We start from the raw sequence: 20,875 nt of genomic DNA on the forward strand, positions 1-20,875 counted from the left end.
GGAGAGGTTTTCTCTTGTCCCATTTTTTTCTAATAGACTGGCTGGGTTTGAAGTTTCTTACTAAATGTTTTTCCATTTACATAATAATGGATCTTATTACAGCTTTTATAAAATCACCCCTTAAAAGGTGTGGATAAAATGAAGAGTGGCTAAAAGAGAACAAGTCTCCAATTATTATTGATAATTGCAGAGCTTGCTGAGATTGCTTTTTGTCAGAAATAAAGTAGCCGCTTCTTGGGCCTTTTCTTTCAGGATACTCAGTTAAAATTGCAAATTAGATTTTTTTTCTCTTCCTTATGGTAGGCATTAGCATCCTTTTCTAATTGCTAAAAAATTCTGACTTCTCTGGAAAATGAAGAACAGTAGTCATCATCTTCTGAAGCAAAGGGCTATGGAAAACTTGAGCGAATGTGGTCTTTCCATCACTGGAGTGCACTATTTGTGAAAGTTGTGCTCATTAACTACCAGTATTAAAGAACTTAAGAAAAATGGTTAAACAAATGTGATGGTATGTTAATCCACACAAGAATCAAGAAGCCTTTTGTTTTTGAAAGGAGCTATGTTCTGCTTCCTATAATTTCCTTGTTAATTTTTCATAGCTTTCCATTTCTTTGTTCTACCTTAATAGAGTAGATTTTTTAAAAAGTGAGTGACAGAGAGAAATTCAATTTGAGGCAGAGGCAAAAGGGATGTGATCATTCAAAGAATCTCTCATTAATGTGCCTTTTATCATGCTAATTAGATTTAAATTGTTTATTTGAAGATTAAAAGCACAAAAACTGAGGTAAATCTCAACCATTAAAAATATCAGAAAATTCAAGAAAAGTATTATAGCAGTCATAATAAACAGAGTTTGACTATTCTAATAAAGAACACACTTGAAGCAATAAAGGGAAAATACTAGAATACAATGGATAATAGGACAGAACATAAAAAGATTCTGACCTAATACAGATATCTGGGGGAATATTTTTTTTTAATTTTGTTCTAATTGTTTGTTAATGAAGTACAAACTTGAACATCAAGTAAGATCACCAAAATGCTAATAAAGTGTCACAATTAAAAATAAAATTTTTAATATTCTATGCTTTTGAGTTTTATGCAGTAGTTATTATCACACATGACTGCTTGGAGAATAAATTGGTTTTACCATCTGGAGAACAAAAGGGTTTATGAATGCTCATAAATTTTGACCTAGTTGAGTCTATTACCCTATACATAAAAATATTTAATGGCTTTTCCTAAAAACTAAAATGTAGGGCAAGGACATTCCTCAGAGTGGTAGAACATAGTCCCTGAATCCTCACGACCTCTGGTGTGTCCCTGGCATTGCATGCCTTACTGGCAGACACCAGCTAGTGACCCTGTACATCCCCAACACCATCATGCCGAGCATGGACCATTTCAGCCTACATGGCGGGGCGTGTGTCATCTGGGATGTAAGTACCACTAGGAAAGCTCCTGTTCACTTTTTTAAGTTTATTGTCAAATACTTTTCTGTGACACTGTTTTATAACTAATATTGAGACTATCATAATATTTCATAGAAAAGTCACATAACTATTGATGTATTTGTATAATTTACTCTTCAAAATTATATTCATGAAGAACACTTAATGGTTTCTGATCTCTATTATTTTATTAACGAGTCTAATGTACATTGAAAATTGTAGATGATTAGGCCATGGCTAATGGCCTATTGAAGATGTTTGCCAAATATTTTTATTCTATGATTCTCATTTTTTATTATGATTTGGTTTTGGTTTTTGGTCCACATCCACAATATTGGGGGCTACTCTCAACTCAATTTTCAGCTTGCAATGGAGATGGGGAGGAAGATCACACCCTGACTTGCTGAGGGGTCCTTGTGGTACCATTGATCAAATCCCAGGAATCTCTGAAAGCTATGGAAGAAACTGTTGACGGTTGCTAATTTAAAGATAATGAAGGCCTTTGAAGTTGGAGGAAGTTTTTACCTCATTTCAGTCCTTTGACCTTTTGCTAATGAAAGAAATAATCACTGCTACTTTCATGACCTAAAATATATATCCATCCAGTGGAAGTATCTGAACATACTCAGTCAGAGAAATCCATCTCTTCACTCACAGATAAAAGTGAAGGACCCAACCCCTCCATTCCTGCGACCCAGTTATATGAAAACTCCCTCTTCTTTACTTTATACCTCAGGTTTTGTAACAAAGGTAAACTTTGTCAGACTCATCCTAGTTTGTTTGGAGAATTTGGTACACTGTTTATTCTCCATACATATTGTTAAATACATATTTCCTTCACTGACCTGTGGGATGCGGTTTTGATTATTTCTCCAGCTAGAGAAGACTCAAGTAGGGTGGAGGATTTTCTGCTCTGTTCTGACCTACTTGTCTTCTCTTTTGGTTATTTGTATATCAAAATACTTTCTAGATCAAGATGAAAAACTAAATTTCTGTTTTGCTGTAGAACCTTGTGCTAATGGTCAGTGTTAATGAGAGCAAATAATTCAAGAGGCATATCTGTTTGAAGCCACTTTAAGACTTTGTAAAAATTATTTGGATATTTAACTTTGAAATTGTTTTGTTTAGACTGAATAGTGAGGGGAAGTATCTAGAGCAAATGAGGGAATAAAAAGCAGAAAATGTTTTATAAAGATAATTCTAATAGAATTTTTTTGGTAGTGAAGATTAGCAAATTTTGCCTGGAACATAGACCTAAACTAAATAGCATTCTTTCACTGCTATGTCAAAACAGTCACTATGCCTATCTATATGTTGGGTTTAGAAAAGGTAAATATTTTATGACAGCTTTATTTGATCTGCTTTCATTTCATATTATTAGCCTGTAAAATATCTATGGAATAGATTAGCCTTAATACATAATCTGCATATAATATATGGTTTGTTCAAGACAGGCAATTTAAAGAGCTGCTGTAAGTTAAATATTACATACAGGAATATAAATTTGAGGTAGTAGTATATTTAATTATATGCTTATTGAAAGAAAAATTCTTACTATTTAAGTTAGCTGTTTGATATAAGAGCTTTATTATCCACAGTCAATCACATTTGTAATTCACATGTTCGAGCCAAATATATCACTATCAACAAATACTTTCTCTTGTTCTTAAGAGTCTTTGCTTACTTGTTTATGGTTTATTGGTTTGGAGGTCACACCCACGGGTGCCCAGGGCTTACTCCTGACTGTGGGCTCAGGGTTCACTCTTGGTGGTGCTCAGAATACCATATGTGATGTAAGGGACCCAGCCTAAGCTGACCATGTGCAAACTGGACCACAGAAACCTGGGTTTGCCTTATCTCCCTTACTATCTCTGAGGCCCCATGTTTAGAATTTTTAATGTTGTTTCCTGTTTTTTTACCTAGTATGTATTATATATATATATATATATATATATATATATATATTCTGTCATTTTAAAATGGAGATGGCAGTCAGGAGAAGTGGACAGATCAGTCAAATATGACAGCACAGTTCTTAGACTTAGGTTTGTATTTGTTGTTTTGTTCAAGACAGGCATTTTAAAGAGCTGCTGTAATTTAAATATTAATCAAGATGTGATTTGTTCAAGACAGGCATTTTAAAGAGCTTATCACTTCTATCACTTATCAGGAGAGAAAGATAAATAGGCTAAGTGTCTTAAGCTGGGAATTAGATCTATGGAAGGTGGAGATACAGGAAATGTCTGGAAACATCCAGAGCCAAATGACTGTCCATGACCTTTTATATCTTAATTACAGAGGTAGCTTTTGAACCTAATGACTACCTGTCCAGAGAAAATATTATATTCTAGAGTGTGGAGTTTTTTAAAAGGCAACTAAAATCATACATGGAGACAGATTTTAAATGAGAGATAATGAAGATCTACAGCAAATCAACTCTTGCTTTAATTTTCAGCATAGAAAATAAAGGGCAGATCTGTTCTTTCAGTTGAGCTGATTAATTTTGATGTCATGAAATTTTAATATCTTTCAAGAGTTTAAGAGCTGAGGTATGAAGCATTATGTTAGTTTTTTACTCTTATACTTCCAAATATAAAAGCAAAAAATTAATTGTAGATTATTTAAACGCATTAAAAGTGACCATCTATATGACTGCTAAAAAATTCACTAAAATGTTAGCAAATTTTCATAGTGAGTATTTGAATTTACCAGTAAAAATTATTTCATAATTTCAGTGTTCTACTTACAAAATTGTTTTTAAAGATAGTATGGGTTCAAATAGAATAATTCACTATTTTCAAAATGTAACTGTTAAATTATCCACTCTTTAGTGAGAATATTACTATAGTGCATAACATCTCAGGAAAATGAACTTTTTGGTGAATTTAGTTTACATCATCAAAAAGGTCAGCCTTTTTTCCTTTTTTTCATACTGATAAGTCTTTTAAATTCTGATTACATGGACGTGTAATTCTGTAATGCTTCAAAATGAGTTAATTTCTAGAAGAATGCACATCATCTTGAGAAAAGTGAATTGCAAGCAAGTTCTTCCAATTTGATTGAGTGGGTTGCAGGTTCAGTGCTTGCCTGAAAGTATCCAGAAGTTTGAGGTTATTATTGCACTGTATCATTGATTTGGATGTCTATCCTGAGGATTTAAATATACTTCAGTAACAAGCTGATCACCAGTTTGAAATTAAATCCATTCTCTTATTTAAGCATACTATAATTGCACAAATATTAGTAAAATAATTCAACCTAAAAGCAGAGCCAGTTTCTTTCAGGGAAGGATAGCATTTTTGCTTAGGGACCGTTTCTGGCTCTACACTCTTGAGTGACCCCTGGTGGTACCAGGAGTCAAAACTAGGACGGCAGCATTTTAGGAAGCCCCTTGCCTGTTAGGCATTCTCTCTGTCCAAGAGCAAAAGGCAGTATCTAAAAGTAATGTTGGGCTTTGTCAGAATTCTCTTTTCTTTTTCAGATAAGGAGAGCTACAGGAGTATTTTGTTGAAGAAAACATTTGGACATGTATAGGCCTTGTTTAGCAGATCTGCAGTATATACACCTAGCTTTGAAAACTTTTTCTGCAAGTAATTAAGTTAAAATGCTATTATCGGTGAATATATATTACATATATTATACACTTTACTAATGTATATATTATCTCAAAATATGTACATATATGTAGTTTAGGATAAGAACTATCTAGTAACTTTGCTTGAGGTTTTTATTTGTGGGAATAAAGTATAATCAAGTTAACAATTATATTTTTATCAGATAATAATTTCACTTGTTCTCAGAGAATAAATTTACCCTAAGAGCAGTTGTGGATAATTTGATACCCTTCTCCTATGTGTTATTTCCTGATTCTGTGTACACCTAGATTTTTATCAGAATTTTATCAGAAGAATTTGTATTCTGTTACAGGGTTTTTTAAGTGTTTTTTTTGGTCTCATAAGATTCAAATTAAATATTTTTTGGTATTGATGCTATTGTCATTTTGGGGTCCACATGCAGCTGTGCTCAGGTTCCTGGCTCAGTACTAAGGAATCACTCTTGGTTGGCTCCTGTGATCAGATGAAGTGCCAGGGGTCAAACCTGAGTCAGCTACATGCCAGGCAAGAGACCTACCCACTATACTATACCTTCAGCCCCAGTAATGTTCATATTTATCACCATATGAGGCCCTGAACTTTTGGGGGTAAATTATTTTTTAAAGTATCTCTAGTTGCATTAAAATTGGTTTATGCTTCATGTTTTCCCTTTAATATGGTAATAATTGAATTTTTCCACTTATCACAAGATAAAGCATATTCAAAAGAATCATTAGATTACTAGTAATAAAGTTTTCCTAAAATTGTTGTGAAAATTATTTTTTAGTTTATTGGCCTCTTTTAAGATATTTGGCACTGACTGAGAAAGACTTGGCAGTTTTTATTAATGTCATGACAATATTTATGCATATCTCTGTTACAGTCTAGAAGCTTCTGTTTGGCTACTTAAATTATTTTCTTAAAAACAGCTTTTACAGTGGGGGCATAGTGTTCGACTCCTCAAGTGTGGCCTGAGCATTGTGACTGCCTTGCAAAAAGTAAAGTATAGAAAGGGAAAGAACTTTACAGTGAAGAATCCTAAAAGATAAATACAGCAAGTAATCAAGGTCTCCAAGAGTGACAGATCCTATTGAAACTGTTAGTCTTTCATATATGATTAAAAAATTTCTTTACCTCCTGATGGTCCTTTGAAAAATCTATAATCTCTGTCTAATCATGTTACAGACTTGTCAGTCAGACCCTTGTGTTAGCAATTAGAAAAGCTTTACACAATGTAATTAAGTATGGATGTAGATAGCACAAATCTATTATTCTATCACAGATAATGACAGAATGGCTAAATCTTTATCACTGTTGCTGAGTTTGATTTAAAATCTCTATTGGTGATATTGACTACCATGATAAAGAATAATGCTAGAAAGGAAATGACTTAGTACCAAGTTTTAAACTCTATAAATATTAGCATTAGGAAACAATTGATTTCTGAAGAATTATCCATTAACATAATAGGTAATAAAAATTAAACCTAGTTCTCCAAAGAGCTAACTAAATTTAACTGCCAATAGTTAAAAACAAAATATTGCTAATTACAATGTGAATTTTTGATTAAATAGTATGATTTTTATATCTAATAGATGTCATGTTATATCGCATCTAAAAACACAAACTTCCAAACTTCCAAAATATAATGGCTGCATACATGTAGACTAAAGCATATATTATTTTCTTGATTTTCTTTTATATATCTTACCTATCTCATAAAAATGAAAAAAAAAACTATAGTAGCATATAGTAGAATATCAGGTTTTTGCAAAATCTAGACTTTCCCAGATTTAGATAGGTTTTATTGTTATTACTATTGTTTTGTTTTCAGGAACTACCTGCCATGCTCAGGGCTTACTCCTGGTTCTGTGCTCTTGGTGATCTCCAGGGCACCATATTTGCCGGGGGTTGAAGCAAGATGCAGCCTACCCAAGTTTGGTACCTAGAACAGAATAGGGTCCCACGAGCACCTCCAGGAATGATCCCTGAACACAGAACCAGGAGTTAGCACTGAGGGCAGCCAATTATAGTGCAGAAAGCGAAAAGCACAGTAAAGTTTTCTCATTTTTTTACTGGTTTTTCAGGAAAGTAAATTATTCAGTTGACTTGTGTTTCATATAGAGCAAAATAATTTCTGAGTTCCAGGATGAACTATTTCTCAAAGACCTAAGAAAATGGCATAATATAGAGCAAATATTCTTAAACATTTTTACTTATGACTTCTTTTTGCTGGAGAAATTTTTATACAGCCCTGGGCATGTAGATATATAAAATAGGTATACAAATGAAACATCCACCAATAATCAAAAGAAATTTTTTGTGAGGATGGGATATAATGGGATATAATATCCAATGTGAAACACTACATTGTGTGATCCTGGTTTCTTCATAAAATGCAGACAGATTTCAAGGGTAATGCTGTGCTTTATTTATGGGAGGAGAGGGGGCAGTCCAGGGGAAGTGTTTGGGGCCACACCTAGGAGAGCTAGACAGCATTGTCAGTGGTGCTTGAGGCTTGCTTGCAGTTGTGCTCTCATGACCCCTGTGGTAAGTGCAGGGTGGGCAGGGGGAGGGTTAGGTGGGCCACACCTGGTGCTGCTTAAGACCTCTCCCAGCCTCCTTGGTCCGAAGTGACTGCTGATCATATTCAAGGGATCATATGTGGCCCAGGGATTTGAATGGGTCCAGCAGGTGCATGCAAAAGCAAGTGCTTTACTTTCTGTACTCTTTTTCCGCAGCCTCCAAATGGCTTTCTTAGAAACTGAAAGGCATATGCTTTACACAACAGATTGACAGCACCTTTTCCTATTTCTGTTCTAGTGCACAGAAAGGCAGAATTCACCAGTCACATCACCAGGCTCCTCTCCCCTGGCACAAAGAAGAAAGCCCCATCCTGACCCGCTCCAGATCCCACACCTCAGCCTGCCACCAGTGCCTCCACGCCTGGATCTCATTCAAAAAGGCATCGTTCGCTCTCCCTGTGGTAGCCCAACTGGCTCACCAAAGGTTAATCAATTTTACTAGAGACACAGATAATAATTTTTATGTGGCAGTTACTGATCAGATTCTTTTAAGTCTCATTACTCATTTCTAGTGCTCTCAATTGTTTGTGATCTACTTTAATGAGTTTTTTGTCGGAAGTCTGTTATTATAGATCTTACTTTGTAAGTTACATGATTTTTCAGAGAGCACATCTCTGTACCAAATCATCCCGCTGATTTGCTAAATAACCAAGTATGTATTAAAAAACAACCAAGTACTCATAGTTATTCTGTAAAGCTGATTTAATGGGTCATGGTATATATTAACATGACTGCATACTCATACAATGATATTTTGCACATATTTCATAGTGCTGTGACAAGAATAATGTGATGGGAGTATATTTGCATAAGGGCTTAAGGTGTGATAAATTATAACCCATATTTCAATGTGATTCATAAGGGGGAATTATATGTACTTTTTATACCTGAATGAATTAATGACAAAGAATTACAACACTCACAAAGGTAACTACATTACTGTTTAACATTAAGAACTTAATTCTAAGTCTGTAAATCTAACCCTATAATTTATTTTAGTTCTATGTAATTTTTTTCAGATTTGATAAGGGCACATTGAATTTTATTGACTATTTGATTTTTTAGAATTAAATTCCACCTAATAACATTTTCTTTTGTCAAAAATCAGTTGGAAGCACAGTATTTTAGTAATAATTTTTGGTATAACATAGCTTAGTTGGTTTTAAGATCATGTTAAGACTTTGTTACTACTTGGTCTAAATTATGTGAAGCGTAATTCCTTTTTTGTGTGATTTTTAACAAATCAAACTGATCATCAGCTGAGTCTCCATAATAAAAATACAAGCAATGAGAACCACATAGATTCAAGTGCATTAAAACCAGACCTTTGTCAATTTTAAAGATCAGTACAATTCAAATAATATAAATAATGCAGCGTAGTTTTTGTGATTTTATACTACTCTGATAATAATGAGTAATACAAATAGTCATAACAAATATTCTTTTTTCTAGTCTTTATTGCAATGGCAAACACAAAAATAATATGACTTTCAGTCTTCCAGAAGTTTTATTACAAATCAGGTTGCTCCTAAAGAAGTAAAAGCAGCTTTTCCTACAACCTAAATCTCAGAAATCTAAAAATAAATTATTATGCTGCATACTTTGTTATAATTTTAAAGCTGACGAGTCAAAATCATAATTTTGATCTAATACTTTTCCTCTGTAGTTTATATAGTCCTGATATTTGAATTTTTCAAGCATGTGTACAAACATCAAATAAAATTATTTGGTTTTGATTAATTTTTGAAATTTCATTGGCAATAAAAAGAACCATTAAAAGGTTTATTGAAATAAAACCCCTTTGACTTAGAAAGCAAAAGCAATATTAGTCTGGAAGTCACTTCAATGCACACATGTCTTGTAAAATTTGTTTTCTTATGTCTCTTTAGTCTTCTCCTTGCATGGTGAGGAAACAAGACAAGCCCCTCCCAGCACCACCTCCTCCTCTCAGAGACCCTCCTCCGCCGCCCCCAGAGAGACCTCCCCCAATCCCTCCTGACAACAGACTGAGCCGTCACTTCCATCCTGTGGAAAGTGTGCCTTCTAGAGACCAGCCAATGCCCCTTGAAGCCTGGTGCCCTCGGGATGTATTTGGGACTAATCCGTCACTGGGAAGTCGACTTCTAGGGGAAGGCTCTCCAAAGCCTGGGATGACGGCGAGTTCAAATGTCAATGGCAGGCACAATAGAATGGGGACTGAGCCAGTGCTTCTGAGGAAACACAGGCGCCATGATTTGCCTTCAGAAGGAGCCAAGGTAATAATACAAGAGTGCTTAGAAACCTTTCCAGTAAGCTGTAGTATAAATGGTTGAGCAATGTTGGTTTTTTTCCCCCCTAAGTAGCATTTTCCTATGGGTTTTTAATTATCTGAAAGTTATATATAATCAGAAGCTCACTAAAACTTGAACTTAAAAGAATTAGGGAAAGTTCTAGTAATGACTTAATTTTAATGTGAAGACACTAGACAATTTGTCAAAGATTTATTTCACCTTCCCTTATTTTATTTGCATAAGAGTCTTCTAATTAATAACAGTGGGAAAATCAGCACTTAAAGAAGAAATTTTAATTCTTCTAATTTTGTTCATTTGGGGGGTGGGTAGCTGGTAGGGATGGGGACATGAAGGAAGGTTGTATCATGTATCATTATAGCAAGTTGCAAACCATCCATAGGAATATTCATTCTTTATGGTAATACCTAAGACAGTCAGGTAAAATGAACTTACTGCAAATTCAAAAATGCCAAATTCAATTCATTCCTTTTGTGCAGGGTGAGTTTGAGCCATGCTCATCAGTAGGTGCTTAACTGGGGTCAGTCACGAACCAGGCAAGTGCTTTAAGCTCTGTACCAATTGAAATAAAGGCTTGCAGTTTATTCTATCATCCCATAAAACATTCAGAAAACAAGTGTGAAGTATGTTTATTTCAAGTCTCTGCACACACACATGCACCTATGTATGTTTATGGAAGCAGAGTAATCATGTAGATAGACTCTGTGTAATGACATTTAACTATCTAGCATGGCATTCAAAATAGAGGGGCGGCCTCCCTGACTGTGACAATGACTTACCTTCAGTCTTTTAAATATGCTAAATATAAAGCTGTCTAAAGATTCGTCCGCCAGGCTCATCTAAATATGTCAGAAACATAAGAGAAATGACTCATAAAGGTGGTGTTTAAGTGTTTGCTAAAAAATGGACTTATCTTCAAAACAATGTTTCTACATCCTTGAATCCTGATTAAAGGGACTTAGACTGTTCTTTGCATTTCAGTGGGTTTTTTTTTTCCTTCTTTCAGCCTGTACACCAGTATATGTGGTTGAGAAGAGTTTGGCATGGGCTCTGACATGAACTAATTATCACAGCAACATGTTTAAATTCATTTCCTGAATTAATGATTATCTCATATTCAGGGATTTTTAAGATTATATATTTAGCACTAACATAAACCTACCCCTAAAAGCTCAGATGACTGGTTATTAAGTCTTTATTTAAGTTTACATGTTCAAAAATTGAGATTATGCTTCTTAGATTATAGACAAAATTTTTATTAAATAGTGGTGTTAGATATTAGTAGTGACTTCCATTATAAAGTTTCCTTTAAGTGTTTGTATTAACATTCATTTCTTCTTAATTAAAACATAGAAGTGCACAAAGAATTTCAAATAAATAAATTGTATGCTTTATTTCACATTGACATCTGCATTTTTTAAAAATCTTGCTCTTTTCAAGTAATCCTCATTGGGATTATTTGAGGTCTAATCTCACATTGTATATATTAATACTGCACTGCTGATAGTCTTGGCTAATTCTATTACAATAAACTCAGTGATTCAAGTAATTTTTACTTTCAGTTTTCTAATTTCTATTATGTTTAATGCCTAAGGTAGATTCTGGAAGGATTAATATGTAGTTACTATATTGGGTATATGTAAAGCAGGTCATGTTTTCTATTTTTCTCCTTTTATTATCTTTATAAGGAAAAATGGTTCTCTTTCAACTGACCACAAATTACGTAGAGAAGAAAAAGCCAAATTTCTCTTTTCTTTTTACTTCGGGCAGATTTAGGAGGCTGACTTTAGCTAAGAGAAAGCTGGATCTATTTAGAATCCTTTAGGTTCTCAGTTTCGGTGTCCCTGGATTGGAGTCTCTCAATTTACAGCTTTGTAGTTCTTCATCCAAATTGATTGAATTAGACATCTGTTAGCAATTTCTATAAGAAAGACCCTACTGGTGTTAAATATAGAGAATCCCAATGTTCTCTTCCAGTCCAAACTTCTTAAATGTTTCAGAGAAGAAAAACCATTCATATGTTTTAGGCAGTAGTAGAAATAAGAGTCAGAGCAATAGTACAGTGGGTAGGCCATTTGCCTTGCACACAGCTGACCCGACTTCAATCCCCGACATCTCATATAATCCCCAAGCACCACCAGGAATAATTACTGAGTGCAGAACCAGGAATAACCCCTTAGCATTGCCAGGTGTGACCCCCCTCCCCCCCAAAAAAAAAGAAAAAAAGAGAATTAAAAATAATACAGCGTATCCCATGCTTGCTTGAGCAAATTGATGAGCAACGGGATGACAGTGATACAGTGATATAGTAATCCCATGCCTGAACAAAACAAAATTTACTTCTGTATATAGTGGAAGTAAAACTCTTGCCAACAATAGTTAACCATTAAATGGAATCAAATTTGGACTGACTTACTGCTCTGGAACTTACTGGTTTCAATGTAAGCTGTGGTACTAGTTGACATACTCATTCAAAATATCACTGTCACTGTCATCCCGTTGCTCATCGATTTGTTTGAGCGGCCGTCAGTAATGTCTCTCATTGTGAGACTTTTTGTTACTGTTTTTGGCATATCCAGTACGCCACGGGTAGCTTGCCAGGCTCTGCCATGCGGGCGCGATACTCTCGGTAACTTGCCGGGCTCTCCAAGAGGGGCGAAGGAATCGAACATGGGTCACACAGCGGTAGGGCGTACACCTTTCACGCGGCCGACAGCCGACCGTGTTCGATTCCTCTGCATTCAAAATATGTTCTTATAAAATTTTAGTCCAAAATATTCTTTCCTCCCATGCTTTTAATTATCAGAGCTTCTTATGAACACTTGCAAAACACTCAATATGTTGGTTGCCATTACTGTAATACTTAAGCTGATGATAAGGCCAAGAAAGGTATGTGTTCTTCGGGGTAAGTAGGGATCAGATGAGATGTTTGTGATACACAAGGAGCATAGAGAGTTTTCTGTTGTGTTTTCTCAGTACTGGCCTTCAGCAAAAGTTTAAACATGACTTTCTTGTTTAAAATAGAACTCTTTTTCTTTAATGAGAGTTCAAGTTTTGTGTAGGGAGCTCACATAATCATACTCCATACCCTTACAGAGGCAGTGCAATAAAGAGACCAGAAAATGAAGTTTGATCATATTAAGATTCATATTTTCATCAAGAAGTAAATATCACAATATATTTTCCCTTTCAATACCTCGTGTACTCTTTTGTTATTTTATCATGGGAATAAAAGGTGTTGGGATTTGGATATTTGTAGAGCAGAGGATATCAGACATACTCGGCTTACAATCCCTTTTATAGGAAATAAAACTTACTTAGCAGCTTCTGGAAATCTCTCTTTTAAGAGAACAAATAGAAAATGTATCTGATGCTTGTTTGTCTCTATCCCCGCTCCCTGGGTCTCCCTAGCACCTCTCAGGATGTATGTGGTAATGTTCAAGTCCTTTAAACATAAGTAAAAATAATACAGTATTCCTCATAGCTGGATAAAACAAACTTTCCCCACTTTGGGGACTACTTCTGTAGACTGGCATCAGTCTTTTCAAAAGGTAAACAGAGTATACTTTGTGTGTCAAATGGTAGCAACTATCATTTAGACTGTGTTCATTACAACTAATGAAATGTTATCTCACTAAAGAAACTAAGAAAAAAGAAAAATATTCCCATTGTGAACTAAGAAAACTTAAGTAACTGCTAAAATTTTAAATTAAAAGTAAATGACATATGGAGGACCATAAGGAGAATTTGTCGATCTTAACACCCTGAAAATGGAGCAGAGATTTACTCCCTTCATCAGTTCTCTGCTGTCTGTTTTGTTTGCAAGTTTCTATCATCTATTAGGACTATTTGCCCTTTTTTATTTGCATCTTTACTGGATAAATGGTAAGGGAAGCAAGAATAAATTGACTTCTAATTACTCCATTTGCTAATTGTAGAGAACTCTGAGGGGGAAAAAAAAATCCTTCTAATTATTCATAGTTAAGATGAAGTGTAAGAAGCTTCTATGACTTTCATTTACTGCTTTCTGTCTTCCCCTCCCATTTAGCAGACTCAAATTGGCTAAGGTAATGCTTTAATTTTAACATGAATCTGCAAACTAAGAATTATTAAATATCTTTATCTTTTTATTGGTAAGAGATTTTTTCCCCTATAACACCATTCCCATTCTTTGAAATTCTCAGGTTCTATCCATAAACCATAGTTAATATTATCATATATTCAAAGTTGTGCTAAAATATTTTAAAATATGACTGGAGACTTAAATTTTATCTACATATATCTTGTTAGTAACTTGTAGCCAACTATCTTGACATTTTCTTTAAGGAAAACTGCAGTTTCTTATTTGATTAAAAACATATGTATGTATTATCTCATATACTTCATGTGTAAATTGTAGACCTTTTAATACAAATAATTATTCAAATATATTTATATTCTTTTTCACATGTTTGGAAGGTTCTATTACAAAATTAAATTTTGGTTATTGTTATACTATAGACAACATAAGACTCTGTTTTTCCTACAATTTTCTTATATTTAACAGTTGTAAATTTGGGGCCAGAAAAATAAAACAGTGGTTAGGGCACTTGCCTTACACATGGCTGACCCAGATTTGATTCTGTCACCCCATCTGGTTCCCTGAACCAACCAGGACTGGTCCCTGAGTGCAGAGCCAGGAGTAAGTCCTAATCACATCAGGTGTAGCCCAAAATTAAAAAAAAAAAAATTGAAATTTTAGGCACATTAAGACAATATATTGGATAATTTCTCAAAAAATTAAAAAATATTGTTTTAATAGTCTACATTTTTCAGAGTAATATTTTGGTGTTCTTACCATGAAAATATCAAGAAGATACTTGTTTCTTTTATTTTACAAGACTTATTATTTTTTATATATAGTATACATGATAGCACAGCGGGTAGGGCGTTTGCCTTGTATGTAGCCAACGCGGTTTTAATTCCTCCGTCGCTGTCGGCGAGCCCGGCAAGCTACCAAGAGTATCCCGCCTGCATGGCAGAGCCTGGCAAGCTACCCGTGGCGTATCTGATAAGCCAAAAACAGTAACAAGTCTCACAGTGGAGACATTACTGGTGCCCGCTCAAGCAAATCGATGAACAATGGGATGACAGTGCTACAGTGCTGTAGTACAGTATACATGATAGAAAATTTAGAAAATACACTAAACAAAAAGAATAAGAAGGATGTATCCTAATTTTATCACTCAGATGTGAACATTATAAATATTGTAGGATTTATCCTTTCATTTAAAGTATGTCATATTACAACATGTAGATGTAAGGTGTCTGTCATTAAAAACAACAGTTGTGTATACTGTATTAAATTTGCTATTAAAAGCATAGTTCCATCTTTCACCTTAGCCTTGACTTATTTTACTCAGTTTACCCATCCTTCTTCTTGCCCTTTTGGTTATCACTAATTTTTGTTTTAATAACCCAAAAAGTGATTTTTAGTTTTATTTAATCTGTTTTCTGGTGCTGCATATGGCACCCCTAGCACATATGAATGAAATGATATGTTTGTCCTGCATATGAATAATTTCACTAGAAAAATGCCTTTGGGTCCATCCATGATACTATTGGCAGAATTGTATTCCTTATAACTTAATTTAATTCCTCTGTGATATACCACATTATCTTTATTCATTCAGAGGACACATGGGATAGTTTCAACTCTGTTGACCTTTCTAAATAATGTTACACTGAACAAGGATGTGCTTATACTTCCCTGAATTATTGGTTTTTTGGTTTGGGAGGGTAAATACCCAGCAGGTAAGATAGATCATAGTGAATTTCTATTTTGAATTATTAGAGGAATTTCCTTGTGACTTTTTTTTTTTTCATAAAAACTGAAACAGTTTATACTGTCACACAGCGCATACAAGGATTTCCTTCTTTCCACACCATCTCCAACGTTTGTGGTATTTTTGGGCTTGGGATTATAAGTCATTCTTACAAGTGTGAGATTTTATTATTTTGATTTGTATTTCCTTAAATAATGAATGATGATTAGTTTTTAATGTGTCTATTGAGCATCTCTTTGTATTAGAGAAGCTTTTATTATCTGATTTGAGGGGTGACAAATCAAATTGATTTTGTTGTTGAGTCATGAGTTTCTCATGTATCATGATTGTTATAATTTATTACACATGTAATGTTCAGATGTCATCTTCAGTACTATGGTTTTTCATTCATCAAGAAAATTTGATTGTAAAATCTTTCTATGTATCCATTCCAGCAACACATACAAGTCTCCTGTTAAGGATGACCTAAAGTGTTCTTTTCACAGTGACCATTTGTGGTTTGGAATGCTTGTTTGTTGATTAAAAAATTTTGTTTATTTTGTAGTATATCATTTACCTTGGCAATGATAAATATATGCTTAGAAATTTTCTCTCTCCAGCCAAATTTAAAACTGGCTTTTTGGGGGGTTCTTTTCTCCATAGTTACAAGTGTTTGAGAAATCATTTTATTTAAAGATGTAGTTTGTTGTATTGTATTTATAGTATATTAACTTTAATAAAGAGAGGCATGGAGGGAAAGAAATTGGAATTATAGCAACAGAATCTAGCTTTTGTTTTTCGGTTTGTTTGCTTCCTTTGGGGCATTACCCAGCTTTTTGCAAGTGTTACTCCTGATCCTGTGCTCAGGGACCACTCCTGCAGGGCCGGGGTTGACCACATGTGTTGCGAGGAATAGAACTGGGGTCAGTTGTGTTCAAGCCAAGTTCCTTACCCCTGTACTCTCTGACCCTGGGAGTTATTTAAATGGCTACTTCACTAATTTTAATTGGTATTTTTCATTATGTAAGCTTACAGAGATGCTAACTTTTCAGCAAAAACTGTACTCCAGGAATTCAACTCTAGTAGTCTAAATATGTCAGATTTAGTGATTATAGTATGCCTTCTCAGCATTTTTGAGAATAGTATCATATGCTATTTTTTTTTCATATAAATTGCTGCTACTTTGAGTAGTGGTGAACAATCACTATAATGTTAGATATAAATTATAGAATATTTCACTTGTTGAAGTAAACCAAAACGATATTTGCTCTTCAAAATTTTGTTTCCTAGAGCCTGAGAATGAAGTGCAGTAGCGTGCATGCCTTGTTCTTATGTGGCCGTGGGTTCCATGCCCAGCAGCCCTTTAAAAACAAACAAACAAAAAAAACAGAATTGTCATTTGTCTAAGAATGATTGTTGTCTTCAGGTCCACAGGAAGTTGTTTTCTAAATTCTGCTTTCCCTTCAGGTCTTTGCCAATGGTCACCTAGGAAGTGAAGATTATGATGCTCCTCCTCGACTCTCTCCTCCTCCTCTAGCCACAGCAATTCTCCCCAGCATCAAGTGAGTTTTCTTGTCTCTGGAGATCATTTATTTGTGTGTGAAGATTCGGTGACAATTGGTTTTGAGGTTTTCCGTGTACAAAGTACAGGGCAATAGAAATGAATCAATACACATCCTCCAGTTAGATTTATAAACTGAAAACAAAACAGATGCAGAGAGAAATCAACATTCTTTCTGATTCACTGTGGGTAACCACGACATCTATCTCAGTTACCTAAACCTGGAGATTATGCAGAAAACAGTCAGGAAAGGAAGCTCAGTCTCCTGGAGCTGAGGCAGTAGTATAGCAGATAGGGGCTTGCCTTGTACATGGCCTACCCAGGTCCGATCTCCAGTACCCCACATGGTCCCAGAGTACACCAGGAGTGATCTCTGAGCATGGAGCCAGGAGAAAGCTCTAAGTACTGCTGGATGTGGCCAAAAAAACAAAGTAAGGCAAAAAGCAAGTACATTCTCCTGCCTCAGAGCAGAGCACAGAGTAGTGAACCAGGCTCTCTCTCCGAGTTGCCTCTCTGACTCAGGCTGTGAAGTTCATCCCAACTGCCTATTTTGACACCTTTAAATTATATTTGATTCCTCCAGTTTCTTCATTTCTCAACGCTATTTACCACTAAAGCCCACTGATTGTCCTTTTACTCATCTTGCCCATTGTCCTAGCTTCATCTCATACATGGACAATTTAAAAAACTCAATAAAAAAATCATATGATATTATCTCAGAATTCATATTAATGAACTACAAGGCTAGAAAAAAAATTAACCTGGCATCTCATTGGAAAAATACAGGCATAAGAGGCAAGTAGGTCAATTACAAGGTGCATTTACTCAGGTGAAACTAGGATAGAACAAAGTCTCCTTGTTCCAGCTTTCCTACTCTATATTAAATCAGGCTCCCTGCCTTTTCTCTAGTATATTTTGTTCACACAACTGAATTGTTTTAAATTATGCTTTCTTCAGACTTTTTCCTACTCCAAATCCAGATTGTGTATCCTTTCCTTCTAAATTAATTTTGTGTTCTCAGCTAGAAATGAAATCCCCAGAATTTTACCCAATTAAAATGAAAAAAAAATTGTTCAAGTAATTCCCAATACTTTCTTTACTTTCTCTATTCCTGTCTTGGTTTTGTTGTTGTTCTTTGACTTTTTGAGTTTTTCATGATGTTTCCTCCCAAGCATCATCTTTCCACAACCCATTCTAAAGGTCTGTCACAAGCTCTAGGTTGTATTTCTTTTGAAAACTGTGGCTCCTTTAGTCATTATGATAATAGCAAGATTGGGTCTCATTTCTCTGTGGAGAGTTTATTTCTATACATGTAATAATGCCATATTGTTGTGCTGTTTCCTCATTTAAAGTGCCACTCTATATTAATTTAGAGGGGGTTATTTTTGCTGGGGCGGTGGGGGCGGTGGGGTGCACATCAAGCAAGGCTCAAGGCTTACGTCTGGCTCTGCTCTCAGGGATCAAACCTGGCAGGACCCTAGGAACCATATTCCAGGAATTGAATCCAGATTGAGTGTATGCAAGACAACCGCCTTACCCACTTTAGTATCTCTCCAGCCCCACAACAATTTGAGGCTTTAAGAGCAAAATATTTTTCTTGTTTTCTCTGATTTTTCCATAACTACCTTACTGCTTTCAATAATGAGAATACTTGGTTGGTTGACTGAATTTAATTTCAGTGCTAAAACACTCTGATAGCAAGATTTACTTCTCTGTTCCTTCTCTACTAAACTATCACTATATTTATGCATGCAAAACATTGTAAGCTTGATCCCAGCCGCTACGAAGTTTATTTAGAAAATAAAATACATACAATCAATAGACAATACTGTGCACTGAACTTTACAATTCTGATGTTTTAGCTTTCTATAAACTTGAAGGAGCAGTTATAATTTCAGAGTCAAAAATGCCTTACTTGGGGGCTGGAGTGATAGCACAGCGGGTAGGGCGTTTGCCTTGCACACGGCCAACCCCGGGTTCGATTCCCAGCATCCCGTATAGTCCCCTGAGCACCGCCATGAGTAATTCCTGAGTACAGAGCCAGGAGTAACCCCTGTGCATTGCTGGGTGTGACCCAAAAAGCAAAGCAAAACAAAACGAAACAAAAAACAGAAACAAAAAACGAATGCCTTAATTGAGAATGGTGCCAGTTTGATTCCCAGTACTACATATGGTCCCCTGAATACCTCCAGGAATCACTCAAGCACAGAATTATGAATAACTCTTGAGCATTGCAGGTTTTTGCCTCAAAGCAGTCCCTCAAATAATGATATAAAAGTAATGATAAAATGTTTTACAGAGAGGATGACAGTGAATTCTTCTTTAGGAAGTACATGAGCTAAATCAGTTGTGTGTGATTTGAAACTCATTGGAAAATTGAGGTAATGGGACCATTTTCCATTAGGAACTATCTTGGAACTGATCTCTGTTCAGCAGACAGAATATGGAAGCAAGTACACATATTCTGTTATAGGCTCTAAATCAGTAATAACGTGATATTCTAGCCCCAAATGAACTTCTCTGTATGTATATGCACTAGAACATCTCAGCTCAATTAGCTCTGATAATTCAGAGTGCATTAGAAAATGAAGTAAATCTTTCTAATTAGAAGTTAAATTTTCACATCCTGTTTATTAAATTCTTATTAGTAAGTGGGATAAGAGAGAGGTTGCAGTTTACTGCATTTGGATTTAAGTACCTATTTCTTTTGTAAATGAAGTAAAATTGGCGAATTCATAGTAAAATGAATTTACTGATGTTTTCTGATACTACAGTTTGTAGCTATACTTTGTACTCATTCTCAATATTTTCCACAAAAACAACTATATAACTATTTTACCACGCCGTTTAATAACAGCTTAGTTGTATTTTCAGACTGTAAATTAATCAGTGTTAACTACACATATGTTGATATGTATTCAATGGTGCATTTATCTTTCCAGTTTATTTTTGATTCTAAGTTTGTTTTAGTCATTCTTAGTAGAAAAATTTGAAATGCATAAAATAAGGGGAAAATTAAACTTATTCACAAATACATAGGCACAATACAAATATTAATGTCCAGAGTTTTACATTTTGACATTTTTCTTAAACTTTCATATGTTATAAATTATATTGTAGAGGTAATTTTATTCCCTCCTTTATCCCTCATGTTTTATAATATCACTATAGCACTGTCATCCTGTTGTTCATCGATTTGCTCGAGCACACCAGTAACATCTCCATTGTGAGACTTGTTACTATTTTTGGCATATTGAATATGCCATGGGTAGCTTGCCAGTCTCTGCCGTGCGGGCATGATACTCTGAGTAGCTTGCCAGGCTCTCCAAGACGGATTCAGGGTTGCCCTACCCACTATGCTATTGCTCTATGCTTATATTTTATAATAAGCATTTTTAATGAAAGATACTGTATTTGATTCTGGTGACAAATTGAGATTCTTAAGTGAACATTTAAGTACAATGATATTTGTTTCCAAACCTGGCTTAAATAAACATTTGTTTTTAAACAAGGTGATTTTTCTGAGACTGACTTTTGTCCGTATGATAAATGAAAGGCCCATTATCTTACATAATCCGCAGAATTCTTTTGAG

The 20,875-nt window shown here is 34.9% G+C and overlaps 1 protein-coding gene across 1 annotated transcript in view; it reads left to right on the forward strand.

The window, feature by feature from the left end:
* Window positions 1-20,875, forward strand: part of CBLB (Cbl proto-oncogene B) — a 214,526-nt gene that overhangs the window by 160,933 nt on the left and 32,718 nt on the right. The window contains exons 11-13 of the mRNA XM_004606734.2: window positions 7,868-8,053; window positions 9,519-9,884; window positions 17,189-17,283. Coding sequence (XP_004606791.1) covers window positions 7,868-8,053; window positions 9,519-9,884; window positions 17,189-17,283 — 647 coding nt within the window. The remainder of the gene's footprint in view (window positions 1-7,867; window positions 8,054-9,518; window positions 9,885-17,188; window positions 17,284-20,875) is intronic.

Source organism: Sorex araneus, chromosome 2 (assembly GCF_027595985.1).
Source record: "Sorex araneus isolate mSorAra2 chromosome 2, mSorAra2.pri, whole genome shotgun sequence".
In the NCBI taxonomy this organism is placed as follows: domain Eukaryota; kingdom Metazoa; phylum Chordata; class Mammalia; order Eulipotyphla; family Soricidae; genus Sorex; species Sorex araneus.